This window comes from Hyperoodon ampullatus, assembly GCF_949752795.1.
Source record: "Hyperoodon ampullatus genome assembly, chromosome: 6".
Lineage (NCBI taxonomy): Eukaryota > Metazoa > Chordata > Mammalia > Artiodactyla > Ziphiidae > Hyperoodon > Hyperoodon ampullatus.
The window spans coordinates 12,212,088-12,221,755 of record NC_136919.1 but is presented as its reverse complement, the minus strand read 5'-3'; the positions used below and the strand labels follow the sequence as shown (position 1 = coordinate 12,221,755).

The window sequence follows — 9,668 nt, the reverse complement described above, 5'->3', positions numbered from 1 at the left end:
CCGTAGGGACGAGGCTCCCAGACCCTCGGCCGTCCTTTACCACCTCACCCCCTTCTCTGCAGCAGGAAGAAGAGCAGTTGATTCCCCAACCCGACGGTCCCCTCCTTGCTTGACCTGCCCTCCAGGACCCCCTACACCCAGCCTTTGGATGGAAGCGGGCTGAGATGCAGGCCATGAAGAAGGGAAGGTGGTGAGTGAGCCCTGCCCCATCTTCTCTCCGCTGAACTGAGGCAGGGCAGGTGCCTGGCAAGGGGCCCGGCCGCGACAGATGCTCTGCAGAGGCCAGGACAGGGACTCCGGAGCACAGTTGGGATCCCTTTGCCGCTCACAGACTAGAAGGCATATTTCTGGGATCCACATTCCTGGCCAAAAAGGGCCAGAGTCCAGACGGGCCAGCCTGCTCCAGGCTTTTCCAGTCCCCAGGGTCCCAGTGTTCCGGAGTGTAGGGACTCTGCAGAAATCCTCATCCCAGCAGCTGTGCCCTGCCAGGAGAAAGGCGCCCACAGCCAGTCAGCCTTGGCACACGGGCCTAAAGTGACTCCGGGACATCCGGAGAGAACGAGCAAGCTCCGCCTCGGGTGAGGGCGGGACTGGACGAAGGCTCATGGGCTTGGTGACTGGGAATCTGCTGGTGCTCAGGAAGGAAGTAAAGCAGAGGTGGGTGGGGTGCAGCGGAGGGCCCAGACCCAAGTGGGCTGAGAGGGGGGAGGGTGGGAAGCAGAAGCAGGTGAGTGTAGATTTCAAGAAGCCTGCTCAGCCTGTCACGTGTTTCTACGTGACAGGCTGAGTAGACCATCTAGCAGGCCCTGTTGAACCTGAGCGGATCTGCAGGGGCTGGTTATGATCTCTCAGGGGGAAGGAGGCAGCTCAGAATGAAAGGCAAGAGGCATCTGCCGCCCTGTCTGTTCTGAACCCCAAGTCCCAGGGGCAGGAGTGAGCCACTAGAGGAGTGAAGGAAAGAAAACTCCATGGGAGCTAAAACTTAGTCCAGAACACCACTCTCAGCTCCGAACTGACCCAGCAGTGGTGAAAACCAAGACATCTCTGCAGGGGGAGTAGGTAGGTGACGGGAGAGTCATTTGGCCTCTCAGAGCCTGTTTCTTCATCTGGCTGATGGGTGTTTAAAAGGCTGTCTGTAGTGCTTCACTTGCTCAGAGGGATGCCTGATTCTGACCCTGGGATGCAGATCTTCTAAGCTTCATTTGGGGGCTGATGAGACAAGGGAGCTCAGAACGGCTGAGGTGCTCACTCCCAGAACAAGAGGACCGAGCACTCCGTTTCCCTGCCCTTCCCCCACTTTTATAGGCAAAGAAATCGGGCCCATAGAGCGGTTCCTGGCCCAGACCACACGGCTAGGACGTTAATCCCCATCTCTAACTAACTTCCAGTGACCAGCAGGGCAGCTGCTTTAAGATGACCACGTGGGCAGTAGGTAGGTGTAAACTCACAGCACTTCACTACAAGCAGCGTACCTGGACCAAAAACCGAGTTCAAGGCCAGGCTGTGACCTTGGACGCTCACATCACGTGGATAGGTCACTTCACCCTCCCAAGTTCTGTGTGTGCCGTGGCTTCGGTGCCCATCTCGGTCTCACACGGGTTGCTGAGCTACTGTTTAGCTCCTGACCCTTCCCCTGTGTTCTCCCCCCAGTTGTCGCAACACCCCTGTGAGTTCAGTGACGTTATCCCCAGATTTGAAAGTGAAGGTGAAAGGCCCGTGATGACGAGATCTGGGATGTCAATGCTTTGTACCAGGTACCACCACCTCCACCTTCTCTTCCGGGGCCCCAAAGCAAGGAGAACAACGCTCGTCCCTCCACACCCCGTTTTCAACTCATCTGGCTGTTCCCTGTGCCAGTCATGGGCCAGAGGGTGGGAGTGGGGCCCCTGGGAGGAAGCAGCAGCGGGCCGGCCTGGCCAGCTCTTCCTTCCATCAGTGCGCTGTGGTTGTAAAGCCCAGGGGACGGCGTGCAGGGTGAAGGCGGCCCTGAGTTACAACACACCCAGTGCCTTCGTCCATACCTGGAGGGCAGCGACAGGCCCGGCCTGGCTCCCTCCAAGACCCCCTGCCTGGGCCGCCTTTGTCCTTCTTCCTGGGGTGGGCAGAGACCTTACTGTATAGTCTTGGAGTTACTGGGGTAGGTCGACTGCAGGAACCTCACAGGGAGAGCAGTAGGAAGAGCTTTTGGCTTTGTTTTCAAATTGCTGCTGCCATTCAGAAGTCCTGCTCCCTCGAGCAAATCCCTTTATCTTTGAGCCTTAGTGTCCCGATGTGTAATATCTGCCAACTCTGGGGACAGGGGTCAGGATCAAGAGGGAGGCAGGTGTGTGAGGGGCACCCGGTGAACGCTGAGCTGAGCTGAGGCGGCGGCACTCACACCACTCGCTGCACCAGGGGCCCAGGTCAAAGGTTCAGGTTGAGTAAACATTTGGCACCATTAGCAGAGAGGCAGCGTTTCAAGGACCGCAAACAGGAATAGGAACGAGGCCTGGCCCTCTGCACGAAGGGAAGATCCTTCCACATGTGCTGAGCTGGAGAGTCAGGGCCAGGAAAGTGGTTGTGCACTTGACCCTTTCATCAGTCAAAGCCAGAGTCAGTCCGTCCTGCACAGAACAGTGCAGCCCATTGCTGTTGAAGACAGAAGCTTTTATTTTTATTCATCCAAATGGGGAAAATGCAACATGTCGGGGCATTACAGACAAGCTGCAGCAGCCAGACAAGAGGGTCAGTCTACGGCAGAGTCCAACACAGTCAGTGCGCAGGAGCCGCAGTGTGGGCGCTGCCTGTGGGAGTCGGGGTGCAGAGTCCCTTTGGGTGAAGGCCAGGCGTCTCTGGGCGAGGCACTGGTGACAGTCCACACGTGCAGGCTGCTGCTTCAACCACGCCGCAGGTTGAAAGTTCGGAGTCCTACGTGTAATCACGGCCCCAGAGAGGGAGGACAATCCAGGGTGGTCGCATTCTCCAATGTTTTTTTTAACATAATACACAACATGAAGTTATTGCCAGGGACTCTGCACTGTAATTATACTATGTACACTTGTGTATTCAGAAAAAACACAGTAAATAGATACAGATAGGTATTTTAAATAGATTTCTTAAAAACTACCTTGGCCATCACCAGACCAGAGAGAGAGCAAGCTGTATCTATAGCCAGGAGTCCAATGTCACGTGTGTAACTGTGCAGTAAACCGGGCAAGGTGTTCTACCCACAACTACACGCAGCCTTCTCCTTGCCTCCTGAATCCCCCATCCTGGGGCCAAGGAAGGGCTACGACTGAGCAGGGCCCCTTCCTCCTTTGTGAGGGAGGCCCCTCCTTGAACAGCTCAGGCCTTCAGGTCTAGACCGGCTGCCTCCTGTCTCCTTCCCAGACAGTGAGTTGTGCTCGGAATGGGTGAGAGTCTCAGAGGCCGCTCTCCGGGAATCCTACGCGGCAGGGAGACCCGGGTGCCTGCGCTGTGGGGCTTAACAGGCAGAGCCGGGCCCCAGGCCAGCCCCTTCCCTGGCCCTCCTGCCTCACTGTCCCTGGAAGTGCCCTGGCCCTGATTAGGGCTCCCTCAGGAGACCTGCCTCTTCCTGAAGGTGTGACTGGGCCCCAGCCAGCCACTTAGACCCGAGGTTCAGCACCACAGGCCAGACGGTCCCTAGTCAGAGGCCTGAGTTGACAGATAGTTTGGGGAAAAGAGGATCCACACTGCTAAGAGCTGAAGTAAATGAAGCCTGCCCAAGGCAGGTGGCTCATGACTCATGAGAAGACATCAAGAGGGACAGAAGCAGAGGAGGAGTCCCACCTTGACCAAGCATCCCCTTGGCCGCCTCAAGCGCCTGGGAAAGGAAGTCCGTGTGGAGGTTGGCGACAGCTCACAAGACGCGCAGAGCCGCCCTTGATTCCCGGGAGATGCGGAAAGTAAGGCCCCTGGTCAGGAGCCTTGAGGATGCCTGTTATCTGAGAAGCCACCACAGTAAGTGAACGAGGGGACAAGTGGTACTCAGTGTCCCCTCTGCGAAGTAGGGGTGCAGTGTGAACCCCACCTGACCGCACAGGGCTGGCCTGAGCAGGAGACACCGCCATGGTCAGGGAAAGGGACGCATCAAACACCAGCACTGCCGGCCTGGCAGGTGAGAAGAGGTATTTCAGGAACCTGACTAAACCCCACACCGTGCCTCGTGTGGGCCATCATCACGACCTGGGCGTCAGGGCCGCAGCCGAGGGAGCCAGTGGGGGGAGAGTCAAGGAGGCTCACAGAGCGGCACGGACACGTCAAGGAAAGGAAAGGAAAGGAGCGCCAGCTTAACCGCAGCTTAAGCCCGAGAGCGTCTGTGAGGGGAGGAGCTCCCGCCGGTGGAAGGCAGCGGGGAAGAGGCTGGAGGTGCAGCTTTCTTGATTGGGAACTACAAGTGGAGAAGACAGTCTTCTTAGCTATCTAAACTCCTATCCTTATCCATGGTTCATCTTCATGAACAAAAATTTTAAAAAGTCTTCCCAGAACAGCAGAAATATTTAGGTTAGAATCAAAAAAAGAACTTTCAGACCATCATCTGTTTCCCCAAGCAGGAAAATGAGACAGATGGCATCTAGCTTATGGCCGTGGGCCAGGATGGGGCAGGGGCCAGGCTCCAGCTCCACGAGGGTCTAGGGTGCCCCAGACACAAGCCTCCCTGTGAGGCCAGAGCCGCAGCGCAGGCTGAGCTGCCCGATGAAAGACCACGGCTGGAGGCACATCCGGCTGGGCCAGGCCTGCCTCTGTCTTTGCCGTTCCAGGACCCCAGAAACACCTCTGGAAGACCCAGGCCGTGCCCCTTAGAGATGGGCAGTTATGTGCCCGCTGCCATGCTGAGAGCACTGCCTCCCGGAGCCTGAGGAGCCCCAAGGCAGCAGCCCGCGTGCCCTGGAGCTGTGGCTTCTCTGCGACTCTTCATTCCACAACCCTCACCCGTGCCCTCACTCAGAGCAGGGGCCTCGGGCAAGCGCCTTCCCTCCTCTGAGCCGCGCGTGATCCTCACCCACTCCTACGGGCCCGTGCGGGTTTCAAGGAAACAGCATCTGCGCAGGCCTCTTCATGGGCTCGTGAAGCCAGCGCCCCTCCAGGCTTCTGTCCACGTCAAGGGAGAACGCTGGCAGCTCGCGCCCCTGGAACCTCACCTCACGGTGCTCAGTCAACAGCAGTTCCCTTCACCTGCCTAGAAACATCTCTGAAGGAAGATACTGTGGAGAGTAGAAAGCACTATATAGAGTCTTTTCCTTGCCCCAACTACACAGAGCACCTTGGGGCCGGCGCCGTGTCCGATCTGCAGTCTCCCCCAGCCCGACGTCAGTCCTGGCCTAGAGCGTCAGGATGCACCTGAGCAGCACCTGCTCCGGCCTGTGCATCTTGCCTCGGTTTACAGGTACTAGCTCCGTAAGGCTTTCGTGCCAGGTTAACTCCATTCTGAAGTGAGGGGAAGCCCATCCCTAGCATTTTTCACCCTCATACACCAAGGCCCCGATCCAAAATTAGACATGAGACAGGGCGTTTCATTTGTCTTGCCATTTAAGCTATCTCTGGATAGTGAGGGAGAAGAAGCCCGAAGACGGCAGACCTTGTCAAGCTCTGCCATGTCAAAAACTGTGCCACTCACTGGCCCCCTGGAGCCGGCGGCCAGAAAAGCTACCCAACTCAGGGGGTCTCTCCTTCCCACTCGGGTACCAGTAACCAGACTCTGGGCAAAAGAGTCCACACTAAACTGAAAGACACTACTAGTAACCACAAACGTCGTCTTCCCCAACCAGAGGATCTTTCCAAAGTGCATCTGTGATCACTTCACCTTCCTGAGCACAACCTCCCACTGGCTCCCCAGCACCCTTTATTCACAGGCTGGGCCCCAGCTGTCCTCCTCTCCGGAGCTGCCTCCTTCCCTCCTCAGGCTCTCCGGGTTCACCCTCGGCCTTCTCTCCCTGAGCCCCGTTCTGTATTTCACTCTGCAGCACCCGCTCCCCCGAAAGGGCCCACCTCTCACTCAAAATCTGAGGTCCTTCTGGGCAAGAGCTGCACACCTAACAGATGAGCAGGAAGCCTTCGTGGGAAGATAGATGGGCCCAGGCAGCAGACGGGAGGAAGCTTCCAGTCACAATTAAGCCAGAGGGTGAGTAACCGCCACAGTCCAAGGCAGGGATTGGCCAAGTGTGGCCTGCAGCCACGCCTGTCTGTCTACACTCTGCCTCTGGCTGCGCGGGTGCTGCTGAAACGGCAGAGCTGAGTAGCTGTGACAGAGCAAATGGGCCACAAGCCTGAAAGAGTTACTCCCTGGACCTTTCCAGAAAGTTTGTCAACACCAGGCCCGAGGCAGCGTTCCCATCGATTTCCACACTGAACAGGCAAAAAGGTGATTTTTCTGTGGCCCACTGGGCTAAACAAACAAGGCCACTCGTAGTTAGAGACACCTGGTCACCCCAAAGGCCGATGCAATCAGGGTCTCAGTGAACCCTAACCTTTCAGAGCTCTGACCTAAAGGCTCAAAACCACCACCGCCTTTTTAGCCCCGTCCCCAACAGAGGTATAGAAACACAGAAGTGCAGAAACCACCCCGACCCCTCCTCGGGTCTCCCTGCCCACCTGTGCAGAATGAGCCAGAGGTGGCAGGACAGACACAAAACTGAGGCCCAAAGCAAATGCTCTAGTAATCTTACAATTGCGTCTTTTTCCCTTCCCTGTAGTACTCCGTGGAGCAAGTGTGTACCTTCCCCCGGCTAAAGACCCTGCTCTACAAATGCTGAATCCAATGAACTCCAGCCCTTGCCCAGGTAAAGAAGCCAAAACGTTACTTTTTTTAAAAGCAGAAGCCTCTGTACCAGCGAACATCCACTATCTGCCACTCCCTTTGACTGGCAAACTCAGCAGAGCAGAAACGCAGGGAAAGGGTAAGATTCTGACTGACCAGCCCATAAACCTCTCTGTCCTTTGCCAGAGGAGACGCTTCCCAGAGAGCACAAGAAGGGGGCTCAGAGCCCCTGCACCCACGAGAAAGTCAGGCCCACCGAATCCCCGCTTCCTGGCCCATGGAGATGGCCCTTGCTACACTGCAACGCCTCTCCCCACCACCACCCCCCTTTCCTGTCTTGGTCCCAGGCACCTACTGAACAGCGGCCCCCAGTTCCCTGGCTGCACGTGGGGTTCCTGTGGTTCCCTGGCCCCATAACCTCCTGCTGGGCCCAGGCAAGGAGCCTGGACTATGAAGAGATGCCATTCCTGCCTCTGACGCCCTCAGCCGGCCTCCTTCATCCTTCATCCGGGCATCTGCAACAGCCTCTGACTCCTTCCTTTGGTCCTTCCCCATCCAGCTGTCCAAACCGATCCTCCAGAATTCTCTCACCGTTCTGGAAGATGGTAAGCACTGCAGGGCACGGCACCCAAGGCCTTTCACGAAGTGGCCCCAAACTACACGTGCCGTCTGCTACTTCACCCTCCTAACCATCCCACTTCCCAGGTTCCCATTAACAAGCACCTCCATGCCGTCCTGAGAAGCCGTGCCCTTCTGCGCACACCAGGCGCCCCTCCTTGAGACCTCCCAGCCAGCTGGATGCCGGGCTCTGCGGAAGCCGTGGCCACATCTGCTGGAGCCCCTCTCACTCTCTAAGTCACGCAGCTCTTAAGTCTCTTCACAGGCCTGGCTCCGCTCCTGGACTGAGTGGGAGCCCTTCTCCCAAGCACAGAAGATGGCTCTTGTTCGGTTCAAGGCCCCGCACAGTCCCCTCCCCCTTCCTGGGCTCCTTCTTGGTCAGGGGTCTCACCTTCTAAGCTGTTCCTCCAGTGCTCCTCCCCCAGCACAACCTGGTTAGTAGTAGGAGGTGACAGTGAATGTTTCCAATAAATCCATGTGCCCAGGAGGGGAGAAGCGGTCTTGACAGTGTCACCAGCCACATCAGCATTCTGTGCAAACTGACACCCCATGGAAGACCTTCCTCTGCAGTATCCAAACAGCTGGCTTCCTGCCTAAGCCCTCCTGGTAACATGGGGCCCACTTCTCACCAGACCTCATGAGAGGCACACTTTAGCTCAAACTGCCCAGCTGGCTTTACCGTAACTATCTTTCCCCTTCTGGAACCACATACGACAAGTAAATACAACCCTTTAAAACAGCTGATGGAAAGGTCCATGATCTCTCCAGGTCTGTCCTTCAGCAGCCTCAACCTATCCCATCTTGCGGTGCTTTCAGCTTTCCTGAGTTCCTCAGGTGCCACCTTCCAGGTGATGTGGAAGGAGTGATCCCCTCCAGGATGATGGCCGCCGTACCTCCCATAATGCAGCCTCCAAGGGCCTGAAGGACGTCAGAGCTGAGCATCTTCTGAGACTGTCTACATCGTGGAAGGGCCCAGTGAGACCCTGGCACCAGCGCTCTGGGAAGGCGACTGTGAGGGCGACCCCTTTGGTTGCAGCACACAAGGAAGGCCTAGCCAGAAACATGACAGCTGACAACCAAAACGTGGATGGAGCTCAGTGGAAAAGCACACTCCCAACAGCACATCCCTTCCCTCCATACAACGCCTGGGGATCTCTCCGATGGCAATTACTGGTTTGCACTTTATTACAGGGTTCAGTTACAGCACAAGAAGATGGTCTGTGGAAACAGACCCAACTGTGCAGCTGGCAAAGAAAACAACAACAAACAGGCCACCTGGCCCAAGGCTGGCCAGTCAGTACCCTTGCCCAGGAGCCAGGTTAGCCATAGAAGAATGAGCCCGAAGTCTGGTTTCTCTTTTTCACGGGGGGAGGGGGGTCAGGGAGAGAGAGGTGGCTTTCTGCGTGTTTTGTCTCAAACCACACAGGACACATCCCAGAAGTCTGGAAGAAAGGTAAGTAGAACGAATGCCTCGTAAAGAGGAGAGGAAACTTGCCAAACAGTTTTAGAAAACAGGATGGGCGGCAGCCTAGACTGTCAACACCAACCACCAGTGGTGAGCGCAGCACCAGCAGGATGGGTGGGCTCAGCCACTAACTAGCTGTGTAATTTTGGGCAAGTCATCTTGTCTAAGCCTCTATTTCCTCATCTGTAAAAGGAGGAAATTTCTAGATCCCACAGTTGTGGTGGAGCTCAAATCTCATCCCTAAGAAAGGGCTTCTGTTAACACTAAAAACAGGAGAAATGCCATTTCTTCTGTGTGATTAAAAACTCACTTACCAGGAGCCACGGTGTTTCACCACAAATAAGCTGGTGGTTTGCAGAGGCCTCTTGGCTTCAATTTTCTTGTCTGTGCAGTGGGAACAACCACCCCTGCGCTGCAGCTTCTCTGAGTGGGACCATCAGGGCAGGGAACACAGTCACGGCCCGGAGAGAGCTCTGCTGGCACGCTACACACGCAGCTGCCATTCCCTCCGCAAGCCGCGGCTCAAGAACTACAACCTGGGTTTACAAGAGGTTCATTCTTCCTGTTCCGCTCCAGGATTATGGCAGGTGGCTCAGAAAAACGGCAACTGCCAAGGCTGGTGGTGAATTGGGGTTAGGGAAGAATATCTTTCCCTGAAGAGGATTCTGCATCCACCTCCACGCCCACCTAACCCTAAGCAGAGACCCAGCCAGCACTAATGCCGAGGAGCTGGTGAGGGGACCACAGCCTTCCGTGAGGCCGAGTCCAGGGGACACTCCTGGCAAGCAGAACAGGCCACTGCAATCTGCCCCTCACCCCCATCTCTGC

At 56.4% G+C, this 9,668-nt stretch overlaps 1 protein-coding gene across 1 annotated transcript in view; it reads right to left on the bottom strand.

The window, feature by feature from the left end:
- Window positions 1–2,635: 2,635 nt before the first annotated feature.
- Window positions 2,636–9,668, bottom strand: part of STRBP (spermatid perinuclear RNA binding protein) — a gene marked incomplete at its 3' end in the record, with an annotated part of 64,997 nt that continues 57,964 nt past the window's right edge. Inside the window, exon 16 of the mRNA XM_079706063.1 lies at window positions 2,636–2,907. Coding sequence (XP_079562189.1) covers window positions 2,658–2,907 — 250 coding nt within the window. The remainder of the gene's footprint in view (window positions 2,908–9,668) is intronic.